At 38.9% G+C, this 23,097-nt stretch overlaps 2 protein-coding genes across 2 annotated transcripts in view; one reads left to right on the top strand and one right to left on the bottom strand.

The window, feature by feature from the left end:
* aven (apoptosis, caspase activation inhibitor) overlaps positions 1–22,705 on the bottom strand; it is a 42,713-nt gene extending 20,008 nt beyond the window's left edge. Inside the window, exons 1-2 of the mRNA XM_082506137.1 lie at positions 22,460–22,705; positions 20,074–20,245 (exon numbers count right to left, since the gene is read on the bottom strand). Coding sequence (XP_082362263.1) covers positions 20,074–20,245; positions 22,460–22,639 — 352 coding nt within the window. The 5' untranslated portion in view covers positions 22,640–22,705. The remainder of the gene's footprint in view (positions 1–20,073; positions 20,246–22,459) is intronic.
* chrm5b (cholinergic receptor, muscarinic 5b) overlaps positions 5,150–23,097 on the top strand; it is a 25,274-nt gene continuing 7,326 nt past the window's right edge. Inside the window, exon 1 of the mRNA XM_082506125.1 lies at positions 5,150–6,269. The gene's annotated coding sequence lies outside the window, so the exon portion shown is untranslated. The remainder of the gene's footprint in view (positions 6,270–23,097) is intronic.

The following is a 23,097-nucleotide window of genomic DNA, read 5'->3' as shown; positions in this document are numbered from 1 at the left end:
GCGGGGAAAAGCCTGTTCTAACGTTTGAGTCTAAGGTTTATTTTTTAGCACCTGGCGGCTCTTTTTTACTTCTCATCTGTAAATAATCTGCTCTTTCACGTGATTCAGTTTATTTTGAAAAGTCGCAACAGGATCTTGAGCTTTATTGTGAAAGGTTTGTTGCTAACGCCAACGCATAAAAACAGGTGCTTGTCCGTCCCTAGTGTGGTTATGTAAAATATAAGATAAAGACAGAACTTTAAGAAATTAATATAGCCACTACAGTGACATCAAAACGATGAAAAAATATTGCCATAAACAGTTTATTTTGCGACACCACGAAACAAACGATAGCATAAAATGAAACCATAGACGTTTTTATATCGTCATCCGATATATATCGTTATATCGAACAGCCCTACCGTGGTGCTTTTATTATACTAATTTTCAGTCTAGTGGGAATATCCAAGTCATGTATTTGTAGTTTAGTGTTCTCCTGTAGCGTAGTGTCTACACTTGGTCACACTAAGGCGAAAAAAACGAAGATTACATTTTGTCAAAATTGTAATGATTCAGCAAATAATTCTACTAGCCAATCTATCTGTGGTCACACCTTGGTGCCTTTTTGTATATGTCTTTGGCAACACAGAGGGACCTAACATATGCATAAGCTATAGAGATTCACCTGCATGCACTCATCCAAAAAAAGCAAACAGGGTATAGTCAGACAGCAAAGACACACCCATAAGTAAAATGCTGCTTGGTTGAAAAGCTGCCTTGAACAGTGCGGCGACATGAGAACTTGCCACAAGCAAGGAGAAAAATCATCTATAACATTACAACAACAAAAAGTGCACAGAGAATGGCTTACAGTTCTCATTTCATTGGATAAAAGTTTGCACATAAAGACTTCTACCTTCATCTTCATTGCAGGAGCTAAGCTAAAGGGCCAACATTGCCAGCTGTTGAATGCCTCCTGAAGAAAACACTGTACAAGACTGCAGTGCTGGTTAAATACTTTGAAGCTTACCAGGGCAGCTTCTGGCTCTTAAATACATGATTACGTTAGCACAACTGGACTTTGCGACAATTTAGTTCTATTACTTCACCACTAAGGGATTCGACTTAAACAGCCATGTTTCCGGGTTAATCCATATTAAAACATTCAAAACATTGAGCCTGAATAATAATTTTGGCCTCAACCGCTTTATTCAGAAGTGATCAAATCAAAAACGTGGAGGAGATAAAGGCCTCTCGGATTACACATGCAGAGTGGTTTCATCATGGAAATCAAGACCTTGAGAGACCAGCTCTACAGGAAGGTAACATCACACGAGAAAAGCCTCACATTAACAAAAGTCACAGTCACTGCTAGACATCTTCCACTGAAGACCATTATAGGAAGATATCAATTAAGAGGTCAAAGTCTACTCAGTGCAGCGGTGAAAAACCATTTCATATTGATTATTTGTAGCTTGTCATGCATTAGTATAAATGCATTAGCTATTGACGTCTCTATCTACACACCCACATGGCACAATACGACCAGGTGGTCACAGAAAGGTAAGGAGGTCAGAATCAATTAATTAGTAGCCAAGTAAACAGCTTTTACATAAGACTTTATCTTTCTGTTGATTTATTACAAGAATAACCTGTGTAGTAAAAATATGTTTCATATATTAACCATACCATTTAACAACTACTACTCTCCATTAAAGAGCATCTTGTTCTTGTTACCTCCATTTCAGACTGAGATTCATATGCAAAGGTCAGCTCTTCAGGACTTCAGAGAAATGAGAGCAATAAGTTTTCCTTAGGGGGGTAGTATTTAGAAAGCTCATTTAAAATGACTCATCGCATAATTTTGTTTTATACATTATTCACTCTGGGGGAAGACTACATCTGAACTAAGCAGTTGTAGCTGATGTTTGCTTCCAGAGAACTGGTTGCACACAGATTGGTTTTTGCTTGAACAACAACCAATTTGACCGGTAACAAATGCAACAGTTGGTTGGCCACAGCTAATGAGCGGGTTGAGCTGACATTAAATGTAAAAATGCATAGCTTCCAAACAACCAGACATGTTTGGAAGCTATGCATCTAATGGAAAGCTTTATATGCCAAATATTATCACCGCCACTCGTGTGTGGGAGGTGTGAAGCACATCAAGCAATTATCTTTAATTGAAACAGAATCGCACCATTAAATGACTAATTTGCTTTTTACTTTTTGAAACCACACTGGCTTTAAAATAACTAGCTTGATTTGGGGGAGTTAAAGGTTATTTTACAATGTTATTCTGCCACTCTTATATGTCATGTGAGGGCAAAAATCTATAGTCAACCTATAAATCAATATTTTGACAGCTTCAGATGCTGTCCACAGGTAACACGGTTGTCAATACATTAACTTACCGAGAAAGTAGAGAAGTTTTCTCTACAAGGACATGAGAAAGCTTCATACATGCAATACAGCCTTGATCTTTAAGCATTTCCCACAAAAGCTGCAAAGGTCCTACATAGTCAGATCAGCAATTAAACGTCCATGGTTGTTCAGTCAGCTGGATTGGGTTCTTGGGCTTTGTAATATACAGAGTAAACATTAGCAGCAAAGGATAACAATATTCTGGAGTTCAGTTTAAGTTATCTGCAAAGGCTTCCAGCAAGGTGGACTTTTTTTCTTGATTCGTTTACCTCAAGCACAATTAACTTAGTCTCAGTATAAATCACTGGCACACCGTGACTGGGCACAAATATAAAATACACCACAAGCACTGAAAGAATGAACTGTTATCTAATCGTTGCATCGGCTTTTATCCTGTGGCATGAGAATGAGCCCAAAGTTGCTCCAAATGACAACCAAGAACCTTGTGGGAGTTTCAGTGCCGCTGATGCATGAAGTACTGTGTGAACAGGTGCAACAGAAAGACAGTTAGGCGAGTTGAGAGGTGCTACATAAGCCCTATACAGGTTACACAAGTCATTTCATCTTGAGGGAGCTCATCTCAAGTACAAAGTAAACATTAAACAAACTAAAGGGAACACACAATATACTTTTAAAAACCTGCTTTTGCTCCCTTTTTAAATTTTCTTTTTCACTTTTTTCCACAAATGTATATGATAATCTTCAAATACTGTAAGAAGCACAATTCATCAGTTATGGCTGATTAATTAGGCTTCTATTAGTCAAGCCTAAAATAACCATTGTCAAGTGTTGGTCCACAGTACCTTGACATAATTCTGGTGTCAAAGTGACCAATTGTCTAGGTGGAAGCCTACAATGTCTCCAATCAACAGATATTAGGCAATCATATATGTGTGCCTCATTACATGAAGAAACTGAGGAATCCATATGCGTGCATTTTCAATATCTGGGATAATCAATAGCAAGGCAGTGAATCGGTGGTTCAGAGGAACATGCATGATATAGACACATTAAAGGGAAAAAGCTTCAGCCCATTCTAGTCACACAGTTTAATCACAGAAGAATCAGCTGCTCAAGCAAGATGCGATTTGTGAAAAAGCTGGACATATGCGCTTTCAGTGAGTGGGTCTGGAGGCTGACTGGGGCAACAGGGTGATGAATAATAGGAAAAAAGGCCTCCATTTTCATAAAAGCATAATTCAGCAATCATTTTCAAAACTAATTCCTTTGTTTTTATTGTGAAAAAGATTCATCTATGCCAGCACGGGAATTTATTATGCACCAAGTGACTTCATTTTTTCCACAACTTGGATAAACATTACTGTATTAACTCTAGAGTTCGTAATGTCCTTTTTCAGTTAGTGTTTAATTAAGCAGCAGGGTTCCAACCAAGTTTCTGCAACTCTTCGTCAAGCCAAAATTTTGTTTTTCGTTTTAATTAGGTCTGAAATATATCATTTCCACTTGCTCGACTAGGACCTATTCGTGCTGCTGAAAACAAATCCGGCAATAACTTACAAATGTTTTTATGTCTGGGATGAAAAGAATTTAGGGATTTAGCCTGGATTACTCGCAAAAAGAATAAAAGGGACTGTTCCCAATAAGTAAACATGGAGGTATCTTTTTAACTGCCGATATCGTCACTAAAACACTGAGCGGTTATACGTCATATCTGACCTAGTATTATTTGTTGACATTGGCAACAGAAACGGTTGCGTGATAAAAGCTATGATGAGAAGATCTGCATCTGTGTCATTTGGTGCATTAAGCTGTTATAACAGTTGCACTGTGATTGTTCCTAGCTCTAAAAAGTCAGAGTGCAACTTCAGAGCCTGTGTACATAGATACTGAAGATAAGGGGCAACTCTTTGTCCCTCCTCCAAACTCTAAATCCAGCTATAGCTGACTTTCTTACAGGTGAGCCGAAGGTTGGTTTCTGTAGGTTTACGGTTGTACTTCAGGACTTCACACAGCACCAGCTTGTTGGGGTCTTTGCGGAATGGATCGCGGAACATGGCTGCGGGGATCAGATACAGCACAAATACAGCACAAATAACATCTAGTACCACAAAGATCCTTGTTGTTCACTAGTATGTTGCTTCAACTTATTACACGCGTGACTGGTGCTGACAACATGCGATACAATTTACATCAATGTGTTTGTTTCATTATGTCAGCAGCAGACACAGAAGTTCTCCCCTTTTAAGTGGGCCCTGCTTACTAATATGAAGAGCTGCTTGGGAATCAATGCAGCAAACAGATATTTCTGCATGGCCTTATCAACAACAGACTAAAAAGGTAGATTTAAGCCACAACCAAAATTTAAGCCAAAAACACTGACCTAAATCTTGTTAAGCAGTTATTGAAAAAAAACCTAGAATCTTTATAACTGCCTGTCTATTTTAAAATGTTCCTGTTACTGAATCAGCATTATTTATGTTTGATTTTGATTGATAAGGAGATGATTCATAGCATACCATGAAATAAGAGAAATGTTATTTAGATCCACATATAATTATTTTCTTAGTCACAATAAATGTAAAAAAGATTTTGTTGAACTTTTACTCAGATTTAATCCATGGCTCGCAGAGGATAGAGTGAGACTCTAAGCAAGTTGACTTTCATCTCAAAAAACAAAACAAAAAAACATTTCCTTGAGAAGGAAACAATGTTTGCACTCTTTACTTTGTAACTACAGCAAGAACCTTATCTGCAAAAGGAAGCTCATTCCAAAAAACCCACAAAACAAACAGAGAAAGCAATTTAAAAATCCTACAAGAGGCGCATGGTCAAAAGGCTTTCAGGACTACCAAACACTATCGTGAAGTGGGACATGTGTAGCTGATTGAGAAGCGAGCCATTTCTCTGTGATGAAGACATACAGGTCTACCGTTGCAAAGGCAAACATTCAGCTTATGCTGAACTGCTACTGAGACATGTGAGCTCCTCCTCTGGCTCCTCCCCCTATGTTTCATCCTACTACTCCACCTCTTCCACCTCCTCCTCCCTTGTCTTACATATTGCCTAGTGCTCTGATACAGGAGGCTTCAACCTATGCGGGAATTTTTCCTAGTAGTTGCTCACGGCTGAATCTGCGTGTCAGAGAGGATGACAGCGCAGCCTGCATCCAAGCAGGGTTTTCAGAAGCAGCAAGCAGGAGACTGTTGGGAGGGAAAAAGTCTGTCTGCGCAGCCCTGAGCACTGAAGAAGCTTTACTTAATTCCATTGCCAGTGGAGTTGCTATAACTTTGCAGAAAGTGTGAGGAGCTGAGAAATTACCTTTGATTTTTCAGAAGATTTTCGAGCTCACGAGTTCATCTTCAGTGAAAGAGAAGACTCTTCGAAGAGACCTTCGGCTGATCATTGTTCGTGATAACGAGGAGCTCTTTTTCAGTCATTCTCTGTGAAAAATGTCTGAACAGCATCGAGGCACCTCAGCAGTTTTGTCACATGGACGTTGACGCCAAACAGCTGTTGCATTTACCATCTTTTCTCAGAACGAAGCTGGAATATTGAGGAGCTAGAGCCTACTGCACCGATGATGCTGACCGGTCTGTTTGCATCGAAGTGCTTTGTACTTAGCAACTGATGAGGATGCGAGACAGTGTGATGACCTACCTATATTTGGCAAATGTGTTTTTCACCTCGTTGGAGAGAAGAGCACAGAGGAAAAAAGTCAACGAGAGAGAACAGGAGAGGGGAAGAGAAAGCCAACAAGAGAAAGTGTGAGGCAAACAGTCAAAGGGAAGATCTACAGAGCCAACTCTGCCAAACTGAAGACGAAGTCAAAGAAAAACAACCTATCAAACACTTGGCCACATGCCCGTTTAATGCTGGAGCATTGTGTTCGCTCGGCGCGATACAGGGTGAGTATGTATTCTGTTTGAAGTGGCTATTAGGCAGGAAATTAAAGAGCTCAGAGGAGCAGCTGTCAACTGACCCTACTTACTGTTTACTAAAGACGTATTAGAAATTCTGACATGATAAAATTTTGATTACTGAATAGCAAATGCGGCCTCAGTTACTATATTAAGGAACTGTGGAACATGTTCTGTGGCTCACAGTTGCAGAGCTGTGCAGTACATTTTGTACTGTGTGGATTTAAAACCATCATAAAAACATGGTTTAATTGACCTTAGATACACTTAAATAATTCACAAAGGGTTTGCTGGCATGTTGTGCATTTACTTAATGCAGAAGGTACAAGTAAAGTAATTCAGTTTAAAGTATCATTAAAAGTCATGGGTTTGATAAGCCAGCATCCTGACGCTTGATCTGCTGTTTTATTGGAGGCATAAAAACTTTGGGACTTGGTGGCTTTCAATGTCCTTTAATTTACTTGTTATTTTCTTAATTATTATTACTTTGCTCTTGAAACGCAAACAGAAGCTGTTATACCAAATGTTTTGTCTTGCTCGGCAAAAACATGTAAGACCAAAAAAGCAACAAATTATCACATTTGAGAAGCTAAAACGGTTTTTATTTCTTTGGTTGGAAAAAAAAAATTCTTCTACTCAGAAATAATATTTTCTGAGATTTTTAAAACACAAAGCTCTAATAAAAAGCTACATAAAAAGAGCAATCCAGAGATTTTTCCTCTATAGGAAACTGATTTATTTTTATAGTTTTCTTTAATGAAACACAGCAAATTGTAATGGAGAAAATAATTGAGACTGAAAAAAAAAGCCTTGCTACAATTTTTCAGTCAACTATCAAATCAGTTTTCAAGCAATTATGTCAAACATCTATTAGTAAAAAGCCATCTAAGCCCATCAACTGTGACTTTGTAAAACTGAAATTAATTTTTTTCAACCTTTCATAATCTGGTGAAAATAAAAAGTTAATGTAATGGCACTCAAACAAAGGCACAGGTATTTAAAGACGAAAGTGGGTGGGCTGATCAGTGGGATGATCTCAGTGAAGTGTCTATGATCCACCCGCAGCTTTATTTAACCTCACACCATAACCCCACTGGCGTCATCTTAATGAGCAGTTCCAGGGAAACAAACCAAGCACCTGTAATGCTTTGTTTCCTATTTGTGCTAACCAGACAGTACATAATTGGCCTCATTCCTCTGCTTTGACGCCAGTCTCTTCCAGAGTACATGGCAAATCTAGTATCTATAACAACACCGGAACATACATATTAATGGAATGATTGGGACTATTAATCTCAGTTAGGAAATCATCCTTGTGTGTGTCAATCTGGTTAGCCGAATCACAGAAGCTCTAATGTGATTTCCTTTTGTTTCATTATGATTGAGCTTTGATAGAGGCCCATTAGCAGCCTTGGTAAACTACGGCTGCGGGGGAGCAGGATTGATCCTTGTGTTAATGTGTACAGATAGATGACAGTGTGAGGATGTAAATAACTGGGCAGTAATTTCCCAGTCATACAGGCGCATGGACTCACATGTACAGAATAAGGGAACTGCATCATTGGTTCATTTCTCCTAGCAACAGAATAATCAACCTCCAACGATGTGAGGACTAAAACTGACTCTGTAAAGCTAAAAAAAAAAAAAAGAAGAGGAAAAAAAGAAAAGAATTCTTGAGAATTGAAAGCAACTTAGTAGATTAAAATTCAACAAATGCATCTGTTGTTCACCTTATTCATGACCGAGGTGATGAAAACCTTTCTGCACAAAAGAAGCTTTAGAATGAACTGCTCGCAAAATATCTCAAGTATCAAAAGCACCAAAGTTTCATCCTTGAAAAGTTACCTCACTCTGGAATCTGCAGTCATGAAAAGGGTCTGTTGTCTCCTGACGCATTGGAAGCACTGGATGTTATAGAAGGTGTAATCAGAGTCTTTCAAAACACATGAATGCTAAAAGCACTTGGGATGTTTGGACAAGCAGGAGGGCTACATAATAGCCATTTGTCAGGCCACAAACAACAGAAATCAGCTCGACCTTCAATTCAAATCAAACAGTCTGTTTACATAATTTCCCTGTTGGGCTCCATTTTTCATAATCACACCAAGTAGAGGTTTTAATAGAGCTTTTGCAAACACAAAGTCAGGCACTGTATCTCCCAACAGCTCAATTATATATGTTTAAACAGACTGGCAAAGGAAATTCACCAAATGTCTACAGGTCTTTATCAGGGCTGCGCTAAATTTTCCAGTTGGATTTTGGGCGTGTGCTTGAATTTGTCCAGCATGCATATATCCATGCTGAGAGATGAATCACTGCAGCAGCAAATGCATCTGGACACATAAAAAGTCCAAATGAAATCTAAACAGCCTGAAGTGATACAAATAGAGACTATATCAAGAGCAAGGAAAGCTCTGAATCTCTGAATGTAAAGAAACGCACTGGTGCATATATGTGATATAGATACCATATTTCATTATCAGGAAATAATGATAATAATAATAATTATTATTATTATTCTGTTCTTATTAGCTAAATACATCAGATGAACAAAAACACAATAACTAAGCCAAAATATATAAGCAAGTACACCCTTACTTCTTCCATAGTAATTAAGAGGGTAAACAGCAGCTAAAAACCCAAGAGCTACAATCTGAGTACAATTAGAAAAAGACCAAAAAAAGTATAGCTTGTCTGGAAGTGCAGCCAGAAGCAAACGAAAATGGAAGCACAGCATAGTCTGCATCTGAACAAACCACAAGACTTATAGAACAATGTCCTTTGGACAGACAAGACCAAGGTGGAGATGTCTGGCCACAGTGCACAATCCAACATTTGGCAAAAAACAAAGCACAAACTCCTCATAACAACTGTGAAGCATGGTGGTGGAGGGATAATGATATGGGCTTGTCTTGCACCCTGGGCGCTTTGCATTGAGTGGACCATGAACCTTTCTGTATTATCAAAGTATTCTCTAACCAAATGTGATTGGATGCAAGACAGTGTGATTGGCCAATCTGACCAACAACTAAAGCTTGACCTATATTGGGCTGTGCAACAGGATAACTGTCCTGAGCAAACCATCAAATCTCCATCAGAAAAAGAATCAAAGAGATCCAATGGTCCAGTCAACATCAACCAAACCCAATATCCCCAGACCTGTTGTTGTTCAATAAACGTAATATTAAACTTACTAAGGTTGGACTTAAATTATTTTAGACCCAAGTAAGGGTCGGATTAATTTGATGATGATGGATAAACCTTGAAAGAGGGTGCACTTTCTATTTTAACATTACATAATACCAACTTTTCAGTTGATCAAGGAATCCTTGTTTTAGATTAAAAAAAACAAAAAACACACTTCCACTCATTAAGATTCAAGAGCAACTACATGAAAACTTCCCTCAAACGGTTTTGAAACATTCCATTATGTAACACTGTAGGTTCTGACAGCCGTGCCTCAGTGAGAATTATAATTATAAAACTGGCCTCTAACCTGTCCAACTGTTGACTCATTTTAAGAAGACGCTCACTGCATATCTCCATCTGGCAGCGATGTCAAGAAAAAGTAGCTGCCAAAATTAAAAGGGTAATTTTATCTTTTCCGAGTCATTTCTTTGTCCCAGTAGTGGTGTTAAAGGTGCTGACAAAACTATTTACACTACTCAGGACAGGAAGAGGAGCTAATGACAGTGATTTATTTTTTTCCACGCAGCCTTCCTTCCGCCTACATTCATTTCTCGGCTGTTTTGCTTGACGAACAACACTCCCTTTCTTCGGTTCAGTAAAGTGGTGATTTATTTTTGTGATTTACAGCAGCCCGACTTACAGTGATAAGTTATACATCACATAGAGGCACAACTTGTTATATTTTCAGCTTTCTATGTCAACACAGACGGCAAATTCAACTAAAGTGCAGATACTCAAGAATCGTTTGCAGGCAATGACTGCCTAAAGTCTGGAATCCACGAACATAAAAAAGCAGATTTCCTCCTTGACGATATTTTGCGAGGCCTTTACAACCGCTTCTTTGTGGATCTCTCTGTCTTTCATTTTGACTTCACATACATTTCAGTATATTTTAGTTAACTGTTCTTCTGTACAAGTGCTATTTTGCAGGATTTGACCAAATCTGACCAAAAGAATATGTGACTATACTTTAAAATTCATCAGCGTTTTTTTATTGGAACCTTTATTATCTCTTGTGATTTCTTGATCTTGTGATCTTTTGTGGATTTCTAAAATAACCTTCTTTTTCTTAGAACATACCAAGCTCTTTATTTTCCAATTCCTACTGTTCCCGCCATCTGCCTGATGGTTTAGTTTGGTTTTTGGAGCTTAGGACTCGCCAGTTTCTTTCAAGAGTTACAAACTTTCAGATTTAAAAAACAATAACAACAAAAAAAAGGTCAAAATTATACTCTATGGAATAAGGTATAGAGACAACTCTGAGAGTCAACGGCGTGAACACACAAAATCTGGGTAGGAGAATTTTTTAATGAATCATATAAACACAAGATTTGACAGAAAGTACATCAAGTACTGGAAATTGCCCCATTATTAATGCCAAAACATCAAACTATTCTACATGGATATATTATGGACGGCAAAGTTTTTCTGTGAGCAGAACAATTTGTGTTTTAGTCACATTATTGCTACAAATAAATGTATCCATAATAACAATTGCAAGGAGAACAGAAGCCTCAGCATGTCTTCACTCAACAGTACACACACACAAAGCGCTCTGCAACATCACATTTCATGTATTTTGCTACATATTTTGCAGTTATATAACATATTGGAATGTCTGTCAAAGTACCCTTATTAATATGACTCAGACAGATCTGAAACATGCTTGAAAAATGTCTGAATAATACATTGTGTTGTACAAGAAGCCTGGAATTTGCAGAAACTGTCTGTTGTCAGTTGGTGACTGTGAGTCAGACTCTTCCCCTGACCTCTGAAAAATACCTGCAATCTCACACAGCCTGTAGAAAAAAAAAACAGTACAAGCACTCATGCACAGCGAGTAGTACTAGTAGGTTTATTAATTCAGTGAATTAGTGTTTTGTGATCGTCTACAGCAGGTCAGCTGTTAGAAGTCCCAATCTGGATAAATCCTCTGCCCCACTTCAGCTGTCAGATTTATCCAGTAAACAGCTGACGCAGCAACAAAGGCTTCACATACTTTCCATCAATTTATGATGGAAGATGATGCTCTGATATCAAAACATATTAATTCTCCTTCATTTATTCTGCCTCTCCCTGCTCTGAACTGTCATGCTGTTTCTTGAGTGAAACACACCAGTAACTTATTCATCTGATCCCCTCGTTTGTGACCCACTCGTGTGCACCGCTTTCAGAAATTCGTGCTGGTCGTAATTAACTGACTGTTTCGGTTTGTGCTAATAGATTTCTCCGAGAGCTTTCCACTTTTGCTTTTTTCTGATCAGGGCCTCACACTGATTTGCTCAAATATGTTTTGGCACTTGAAACAACTAGGGATCGAACCAGCATCCCCACACTCTCTGGACATCCTGCTGTACCTCCACAGTCATTTACAACAACAAAATCTTGCTGTTTTCTCCAATAAATGTCAGGAATATCAGGAAAAACAATCCACACCCACTCATATATTTAAACTGTTTTGTTTTGGGTTGCCAAATGTACTCAGCTCCTATAGAGGAGATCACAATATTATTTGCTCTCATCATGTAGAGTATAATGTACTTGATGAGAAAACAAAACATCTACTTGATTAAAATGTTGTTTAAAAAAAAGAATCAGCTCACGTCTAACGCCTCCATCACACTGTAGGTAAAGCTCTGCTCTCGACCCGTCTGCCCTGGGATTTCGAATCTCGTAAGAATTGCAAGGTGCATAACAAAAGGTTGAGAAACACTGCTGCAGGCCATTTCTCTCTTGAAATACATAGAAGTACTTCCAACCTGTACATTCTGTCAAATCTTGTTAATAAAGCAAACAAAATACCTCAACACCCTTACAAGATAAATAAATAAAGTCCACAATAAGTATTTTGTGAAAAGCAAAGCGGAAACAGGTGGTTTTTATAGTGAATTCCTGTTTTCATGGCTACCTTAATTGGCCAGAAAAACTACTCTTAAAAGCATCGCCGCCCACGTACAATTAAGTATCCTCTAAAGAGCGGCAGCCTCTTGCTGTATGCCATGACTAATCTGGCAATGTGGGCAAAACACAGAGACGAGAGATCGGAGTCAAACAACTCACAAGAGCACCTTTGGCATTTACACTACAAGAGAAGGAGAGAGAGCGACACGGCGCTGCAACACTCCAACTTTCTAATGGCGTGAGGAAAAAAACCCCCACAATCCTACAAAAACAGTTCACTGCTGAAAACACTCACCCGAAGTTAAAAATGGCCTCATGACTTTCCCCAAAAGCATCAGCCTGCACAGTTCAATCAGTGTGAATGCCTGGATACTCAACTGAAAAACATAACTGACAGAAGACATGCTACTTGGAATAATGTGCCATACTCGGCGAGCTCTTGATTAAGATTTATCTTAAGTGATGTTTCTTACCATCTGATAAATGGGAGTCCAGTATTTACAGGCCTCCTATATTTGTAGCTGTAAGAAAGAGACAGACCATACAGCTAAAGCTACAACAGTTACCCAAAGACTTCGTTTTTATAAGCTACACCTGTCATAATAGAGATCATTTTAAGCCTATAAATATTGGTAAGTGCAGCTTTAGCACCATGTAAGACAATAAAGTCATTTACATGACATAAAAAAGGGGAAATGTAATCATCTGCATGACTGCTTAGCTTTCATTAGTTAAACCAAGTGCAATGTGTTGGTGTGACCCTACTTTGAATAATGGCATCTTAATGACCATATCACATCCTACTGCTCCAAAAGTTTAAATGATCTAATGTTTGATGACTTTTTTTAGACTTCCACAGCAAAACAGTAATTTATCCAGTCAAGTACTCTGCCACCTGCAGCAGTGTGTTATGCAACGTACTCAGTCAAGCTGACAAGAGACTGGAAGTAGAAGGAAAGCAAAGTGCAGGGAGATTTGTACTTTAGCATTCCTGCCAGAAATGTGTAAGAGGAAGGAAGCTAAGCAAAGTCAAATTCAGAATAACCTTTATTATCCCTTATTGAGGACAAAAGAAGAAGTGTCAGGCCTAAAAGCCTGTCTACAGAAGATGAACAGAATCTAAAAGTCATGTTCTTTAGAAAGAAGAAAAAAAATCCAGCAAAGACCTGACACCAGACCTGAAAGATGTTCATCCATTTACTGTTCATCGAAGCCTCATAAGAAATTCTCTCGGTGGAAAAGTGGCTGTCAAAAAGCCGTTCTTCAGGATGGGAGGCAGGGGGAAAGGCTGACATATGTCAAATGACACAAGAACTAGACTGAAAATCAGTGGCAACCTGTCTGACGGAGTGATGAATCCAAATTTGATATTTTTAGTTTAATATGTCGATTAGGAGGTCAAAAGAGAGTTACAACAATGAGTGTTTCCTGTAAAAAACAGATGTTTTGGAGACTGTGTCATGGTTTACCTAGTGATGTTGGGGATCCAATCTAATGTTACTGAAAATACAGTCAGATTTTAATCTACCATGCAATACCATCTGGAAAGCATCTGATTGACAGTGGCTTCATTTTTCAGTATGACGGTGATCACAAACAGTCATGCACTGGCCTCCCAGAGCCCAGACCTCGACATTAATAAAGCACCGAGGGATCTTGATAGAACAGAACAAGAGGCAGCCAGCATCCAAAGAAGAGCTTTAAATGTCCTTCAAGAAGCCTGAAGAACTAATCCCGAAGACTACTTAAAGAAATGACAAAAAAGCTTGCCTAAGAGAGTTCAGGCTGTGCTGAAGAATAAAAGTGGTCATATCAAATACTGACTTTGAAACTCAGAGTTATACTGCATTTCCATTTATATCTGCAGAAGTTTCATAAAATCGCTAAATCACTAAGTCCTAACAAAGAAGAACAAGAAAATAACACCCTTGATTCTTCTGTATTAGACTCTGCGCTGATTTTCAGGCAGTCTTGGATAAATCAGCAAAGTATTCTTTAGAAGAATACTGCCATATAAAAACAACCTAGATATATACTGGTCACATAATACATACTCCATGTAGAGATGTGGTTAAAGCTGTGAAAGAGTTCACTGAAGTGGAAAAGAGGCACTGAGTCATAGCTAACCATAGAATTTAACACCACTACAACAGTGTCAAATGTTAGCAGGATGTATGATTGATTCTTTAAATGCATGGAGTAATCATGTTTCGTCTCTTACATTCAGAGCGCCTAGAAAGAGGTTTGCATCCACAACATGAAATCCAGTTTTTGTAGCAGGCTTGAAACAGAGGCAATCCCTGAAATATGTATTAGTATATATTTCTGGTAGTGTTTCCAACGACACATCACAGATCAACCAGCATTACTGAAAAGTAGACGATTACAGATACGCCTCTTCAACTTGTTTCATGTCGTTTTCAATTTCATCAGCGTCTAAAATTGACGGACATAACTTGAAGAAAAAAAGAACAACCCAAGCCAAATTCTTTCTTGAACCAGTAGTCCAGACTGTGACGAGGGTGAATCAGCTCAGTTAATCAGTACCCATGGCATATCTGACGGAAGCAGAAAAAACATGACAGTAACTGTAAAAAGAAAACTTTTTTTTTTAAACTTCAAACTGCCAAATCACCAGGGAGGGATTTGTCACCGCAGAAAGCCTAACGCAAATAAAGCTCAAGAAAAGGAGATGAAGATGTGCCATGAAAACCAGAATTGTTGGCAGACGTTTCAGGTCATGATTACTGATTTCAATGCCATCAGCCTGGGAATAGTCAGGATGTTTACAAGGCAAGACAAGCTGCTCACTGAAACTCAAAAAAATTACTGAGCTATGGTAACCTGCTTGTACCTCAAGCTCATGATGCTGCCAAATCTACACCAGTCACAGTTAATTAATTACCAGAAAGCCAGCAGGAATTCAAAACAAGTATGAACTATTTTGTGATTTATGTTCAGGAGCTGGGAAAATGAAAAAAAAAATGTTCCTAAAATATTTCTAGACTGTTTTTAGATGTTTGCATATACTCAGCATGTCATGCTAATTCGGGCATTGTAATGATATCTTTGAAATGTTCTTTTTCCAAGGTGCAATGTGCAACATATATCTTTAATGACAACAACAACAAATTGGGTTCAAACATTTGAATTTATTTTGAATTTTCTCTAATACACAAGGGCTTACAAGTACAGTGGGGCAAAAAAGTATTTAGTCAGCCACCCATTGTGCAAGTTCCCCCACCTAAAATGATGACAGAGGTCAGTAATTTGCACCAGAGGTACACTTCAACTGTGAGAGACAGAATGTGAAAAAAAAAATCCATGAATTCACATGGTAGGATTTGTAAAGAATTTATTCGTAAATCAGGGTGGAAAATAAGTATTTGGTCAATAACAAAAATACAACTCAATACTTTGTAACATAACCTTTGTTGGCAATAACAGAGGTCAAACGTTTACTATAGGTCTTTACCAGGTTTGCACACACAGTAGCTGGTATTTTGGCCCATTCCTCCATGCAGATCTTCTCGAGAGCAGTGATGTTTTGGGGCTGTCGCCGAGCAACACGGACTTTCAACTCCCGCCACAGATTTTCTATGGGGTTGAGGTCTGGAGACTGGTGTTAAGAAAAAACATCTTATTTCAAATCTCACTGTGTATCATTTACATGCCCTGTCATTATTTCATCATTATTTCACGATACATGGCCCCATTCATTCTGTCCTTAACACGGATCAGTCGTCCTGTCCCCTTGGCAGAAAAACAGCCCCATAGCATGATGTTTCCACCCCCATGCTTCACAGTAGGTATGGTGTTCTTGGGATGCAACTCAGTATTCTTCTTCCTCCAAACACGACGAGTTGAGTTTATACCAAAAAGTTCTACTTTGGTTTCATCTGACCACATGACATTCTCCCAATCCTCTGCTGTATCATCCATGTGCTCTCTGGCAAACTTCAGACGGGCCTGGACATGCACTGGCTTCAGCAGCGGAACATGTCTGGCACTGCGGGATTTGATTCCCTGCCGTTGTAGTGTGTTACTGATGGTGACCTTTGTTACTTTGGTCCCAGCTCTCTGCAGGTCATTCACCAGGTCCCCCCGTGTGGTTCTGGGATCTTTGCTCACCGTTCTCATGATCATTTTGACCCCACGGGATGAGATCTTGCGTGGAGCCCCAGATCGAGGGAGATTATCAGTGGTCTTGTATGTCTTCCATTTTCTGATGATTGCTCCCACAGTTGATTTTTTCACACCAAGTTGCTTGCCTATTGTAGATTCACTCTTCCCAGTCTGGTGCAGGTCTACAATACTTTTCCTGGTGTCCTTCGAAAGCTCTTTGGTCTTGGCCATGGCGGAGTTTGGAGTCTGACTGTTTGCGGCTGTGGACAGGTGTCTTTTATACAGATGATGAGTTCAAACAGGTGCCATTCATACAGGTAACGAGTGGGGGACAGAAAAGCTTCTTACAGAAGACGTTACAGGTCTGTGAGAGCCAGAGATTTTCCTTGTTTGAGGTGACCAAATACTTATTTTCCACCCTAATTTACGAATAAATTCTTTACAAATCCTACCATGTGGATTCATGGATTTTTTTTTCACATTCTGTCTCTCACAGTTGAAGTGTACCTCTGGTGCAAATTACTGACCTCTGTCATCATTTTAAGTGGGGGAACTTGCACAATTGGTGGCTGACTAAATACTTTTTTGCCCCACTGTATATGAACTGAGAGGTCAACACCCTCTCGGTCCATGGTAGAGTTCCTTTAAACTGGTCGTCTTCCTGGCAGGAACCGGGCTTTTAAGCACAGCTCAAAGATTTTCAATACAATTGAGATCAGGGTTTTGGGAAGGCCATTCCAGAAGCTTAATGTTGGCCCACGTTATTCCTTCCAAAACCAGTTATGATGTGTGTTTGGGATCATTGTTCTACTGAAACAACCAACTCTGTGCTATCTGACATGAGACTGAAGAATTTCAAGGCAATCCTTTTTCTTCATTATTCCATGCACTTTGTGCAATGTACCAGTACCACTGGCAGCAAAGCAACCTCAGAGCATGATGATATCGCCACCATGCTTACAGCTGGTACAGTGCCCTTAGGTTTAAAACAGGGGTGGGGAACTCCATGCCTCAAGGGCGGGTGTCCTGCAGGTTTTAGATCTCACCCTGGGTCAACACACATGAATCAAATGATTAGTTCATTACCAGGTCTCTGGAGAACTTCAAGACATGTTGAGGAGGTCATTTAGCCATTTAAATCAGCTGTGTTGGATCAAGGACACATCTAAAACCTGCAGGACACCTGCACTTGAGGCCTGGAGTTCCCAACCCTTGTTTTAAAAGGTTGCCCTTTAATCCTTCAAAAATACCTTTTGTCCTTGTAGCCAAATCATTTCACTGTGGTGTTCCTGCAGTTTCCATTTCATGGCAGGCTTGAGTGTTTGTGGTTTCTGGTTTGTTCTTAAACCAATTTCCTCTCCTTTGAGGGTGACTGTCTGAGACTTCTTCTAGACCAGGGGTCTCAAACTCGCACCCCGGGGCCACTTGCAGCCCACATCACCCCTACTTGCGGCCGTATATTGACCTGAAGAAATATAATGCAATTTGGCCCTTGAAGTTACTTTTTTTGTTAGCGAGGAATTGTTTGTTGTTGAGTGCAATGTTAAAATAATTTCTTTAAAAAGCAAAAAATGATTTAATATGAAGTAGGGCTGCACAATTAATCGTTAGAAAATCGCAATCTCAATTCATACTTATGTGCGATCTCATTTCCAAATGACAACGATTTTAAAATTTTTTTTAAAAAAGAAGACGACGATTGTACCGCATTTTGATCCGGGACGTAATCTGCATGAAAACAAGCGCTCACTCTTCCTGCTCAACAAATGACAAGGGCGGAGCCTTATACCACGTGATACAGAAGCTGGCTGCTAAAATTAGCAGGGAAAAAACAACGGAGAGCACGTCAGGGATGACGAGAAAGTGACAGGAGAAAATCCGTCCCGGTCAACCACCCAAACACCAATAACGGGAACCTTATACAGCGCTTCCCTATACCCGTCGAACTCCCGCAGGCACAAAGAAATTACGGAGGCTATTACTTATCACCTGACCAAAGATATGACTCCCGTCAACACTGTGCAAAACGAGGGATTTAGGAAAATGATGAACACCCTAGACAAACGCTACACAGTGCCATCCCGCAACTATTTTTCTATTGTTGCACTACCTGCTCTATACACGCAGCGTCGAGCAACGGTGGAGATGGTACAACATTTTGCGGCAACGACAAAATGTGAGACATTTGTTGTTTTTATGTTTATTTATTGTTTTTATGTTCAGTCTCAACTGTTACGAAGTTGATGTGCAGTTAATAAGTGCAATAAATATTTACAATGGAAAAGAAAATCGTGAGAGAATCGTGATCTCAATTCTAAGCAAAAAAAAATCGTGATTCTCATTTTATGCAAAATCGTGCAGCCCTAATATGAAGGCAATATGAGCAGAGAGTGCAAACATGTTCAGGGATTGCATATTAGTTCAGTCAGAGAGTTTGTGTAAAGAGAACAATTTTCAATAGCAGTCAAAAACTAATATGTCTGCATTTTTATTTTGTTAAATACGAACAAAATTATAGCAGAAGTGCTGCCACTTGTACACGTGTGCCACGTACATACAACTGGTTAGAAAAAGGCTCCAAGAGATCTTCCCAAAATGTGTAAATCTATGGTCCTCTTTCTTAGATTTTCAATGAGTTCTTTGGACTTTCCTATTGCTCTTATTGGTCAGTCCAGCAAGTGCTGTCAAACAAATCCTTTATTTGCTGGCAAAGAGAAACTATCACTTATACTCAGTCCTGATAACTAAAGTTAACAGGCCTTGTCAAGTTAGAAGACATTGTACTACCTTCATGCAATACTAACTGAAAGATATGAGTGAATGCATATATTTGAGCCTGTATGCCTTCTGAATTCACTAAAACTATATGCTGTGCAATCATTCCAAGAACAGTTTAAAGAAATCATTAAAATCCCAAAATTGTCATGACATCCATGCCCATGATGAGTCTTAAACTTCTGACCACAACTATAAACAATCTTGAATATTAAGCTAAACGTGACAGCTCGACACTGGGGCTGAGAATCAGGGAAATATCTGAAAAAACTTGAGATCTGCTCTTATTAAACTGAACTTCCCTAACTATGATCCTTGGGGGAAAGAAACAGCAACAGAATCAGAGACTGTAGAGAGCCCAGGGGCCCCGACACTGACCACTGAGGCTGAAATTAGCAAACAAGACAAACAAGGATCCTCCATGCAGCTATCTGACAGCAATGTCCATACAGAGCAATTAAAGTCCCTAAGGACAGCAGCAAACATTTCTAGCTAATTAGGAAACGGAGGCAACTTTGGAAAACTACAACTTGACTCAGTGGAGTATTTGCACTAAGTCTACAACACACACGAAAGGTCAACACTCTTTAGAAAAACTGAGTCAACATTTATTTGTGCCAAGTGAAGCGTGATGGTGAAGCATCAAATAAAAACGTAAAAAACTGACTGACTGTTAATCACTTAAGCTTCTAGAACAAAGTCAAAGGTAAAACCCATCCCTCCTGTTGTGGGCTGTATGAGCTTTGCAGGTGTGGCTAGTAAAACAAACATCCTCCTCCAACATCTTGTGGTCACATCTTACCTGCTGAGGCCAGCAACACATGAAAGTCTGTTCCTCTCTGAGTAGGCGTGTCATCATCCGGCTCTGGCCTCTCCGACTCCTTGTACCGGTCCCAGTTTGACTCCAGCTTCCTCCTGGAGAACACCTGTGTGCTATCATCGTCCTCCTGATAACTGTCCCCTTCATCTTGGTCCTGAAGGAGAACATTGCAGGGTATACAATGACCAATATGACACTCAAGAAAATCAGAAAGCAGAATCAGACAAGAAATCTTAAGAATAGCTAGATAAAATAAATCTGTCAGCTAAGAGACTCAAGTTGAGCGTCCTCTGATCCAAATTCTTATACGCAACAGAAGAACATCTTAATCTGAAACATACTTTTATCCACCTGTTCATTTTAACCAATTTAAATGGAGTATTGGTGAGCTGGGTTAAAGAAAATGATTAACTTAGGACAGAAATAAACAATACTCTGAAAATTTCTTGCATCCATCTTGCTACAACATTTTTATATGTAGCACATCCATCGGCCACTTCATTGGGTACACCTATTCAACCTGTTCAAGGCAAATGTAAAAATAATAGAGCAAAGAATGTCAAACTGTATAGCAGCCTCCCACCAGCAAACTGATGGCTGCATCCAGTAGAATAACAAACTGTCTCACAAACCCAAAATCATCTCAAAGAATTAAAGCAGTTCTGAATTAAATCTAACCCAGTTCCAGAATACGTAACAAAAAAAAGAAAACAAAAACACCTAAAAAAGTGATTTTATATTGCAGTGGGATTTGGGGACCATTCCTTTGTAAACCAAAAAAAAAATTATAATAATTAGGAGAAAAAAGATTTTGAGCTGGAAAAATTTTTGGCAACTATTTCTATAATTACCATTTCAAGAACAAATGCCAACTTCATTCAAACTCTGGCACTTTGAGGATTTTCTGAGTTTCTATTTCTAGTCAAAGTAATTTAAATATCTGTTTATTTTTAAGATGTCACCTGTGCTTTAGGAAAATAACACAACTAAACTATTAATTTAGGAAGTAAGCAACAATAAATTAATACTGAAAGTACTCTTTTATTAGCAAACTGCAGGAGGACTGCCTAAACACACAGATCCCAAACATGTTTGCAAATTCCTGACAAATGTGCATAGAAACATCCATTTCAATTGAATTTCTCTGCAAGTATTTTTTTTCCTCCAGTACCAGAAGAGACTTTTCAGAGTCTGTTATGGGTTTATTGGCTAGGGAATGTATGTAAAGCACAATATTTAGATTTTAAATCCTGGTTTCTGTGAATAATTTTGGTGTTATAGATCACAATGCAAAAACAAAAAACAAAAACAAAAAAACAGTCTGGAAAGAAGTCTAATTGTTCTAACTTTTAAAAAGTCTAAACTGCATACCTTTAGTACTGTCACTATGATTTTCCTGCAACAGAAATAATAATTCATTTTGTGCTTCACAAATTGAAAGACATTTTTTTTTAAAGTGTTCATTAGCACATAGCTCTTATTTATAATTGGTAGCTAAGCGTCATAATTGGGTGAAGGTATAAACAAAGAATAAACATCACTGCCAAAACTGAACTCATTAAGTTTGCCTGAGTAACGCATTTATCCCCGCTATCTCACACATCTGCAAAAAAAATCTTTTCATAATACTGCCATGGAAAAACCGTGCTTTCTTCTGAACAAGATCATCAAAGAGCTATGGATGCACCAAAAAAACAGAGAAAATGATTGCAATCAAGAGCTCCAACGAACCAAGGGAGATTTTGATGACTGTAATCACAGAGCCCCTATTGTTTCTCTTCTACTGCTGTAGGTACCACAGCAGGGGCATTAACTGTCTGAACATCCCAGTGGAAAAACAACTGCAGCCTCTAGGGTCATATCGACAGGCAGATTGTAAAGTGACAAAGTTAAATTGCTGTGGGAAAAATTTCAAGAGCTTGATCAAAATGTTGACACATGTAAAAGGGCTCAGTGTAGCTCTATACAGTGCATGCTGGTAGGATTTATTAGATGACGATAGCACGAACAACAAATAATAATAAGCATGGATGGATTTAGCTTATATTTGCTCACTTCTCATGTCAGCTAATGCATATTGACTCGAAACTTACTGTGAGTTTGCACATTATTTCAATACATAGCTATATTTCAAAGTTTGCACCAGCTGCTGGGATTGTTTTGCTCAGACTAACTATAACACTGCCTAACTATCACCCTGAAATGAGTTTTAGTTAGGCCGAATTGAAGAAGTAATCCCATGTAGCTTTGCAATAGCATCTGTGAATGTGTGCGTCAGCGCAGTGACGTAAACTACAGGATTCAAAAATATTTTTCAACAAAGTTTAGGACTAACGTAAGGGGACTCGGATTCCCTGCTCTCTCTCACCCGCTGATGGAATTCAGCAGCATGGGCGCCTCCTCCACGTCCACGGCCGCGATGATGTTCTCGTTTACCCCGCCCGCGGTGGTGGCCTCCTCTCCCTCGGCGTTCACCACCAAAACTGTTGCCGTCGTTTCCACCGCGGCCACCTCTTCTCCCACTGCCTCTGGTTACTCTACCTTCCATTACTGTCAACAGTGGCCGGACAGCTGAGCGTGTGACGCCTCACAGTTGAAATGGGTGTTACACCCAATGATATCCCACGGCAAAAATTTTTGATTTGATAGTTCCGGGCCTCAATTTGGCTAAATGAATATCTATCAGTACCATATAAAAATAATTAACTTTTCACGTTTGAATGTTTTATATATTCTTAATGAAGAAACTCTATGTCAACTAGAAGTTATAAGCAAATAAATACTGCATATATTATTATATTATATGTATTATAATATATAGTATTATTATTATTATTAATGACATATAGAATTTTATAATACATTACATGCACACACACATATATAATGATGAACCTAATGTTTTATTCTACCGTATAAATATTATACTTAGATTACAATAAATCTGTTACGCTTTTTACGAACTACGTATACAAGTTAAAAATCTAAGTAAGCTACCGTCACTCT

The sequence above is a fragment of the Aulonocara stuartgranti genome (genome assembly GCF_965226115.1).
Source record: "Aulonocara stuartgranti genome assembly, chromosome: 15".
Classification (NCBI taxonomy): Eukaryota; Metazoa; Chordata; class Actinopteri; order Cichliformes; family Cichlidae; genus Aulonocara; species Aulonocara stuartgranti.
Note: the sequence above shows the minus strand (reverse complement) of the source record. Positions and strands in the feature narration are given on the sequence as shown.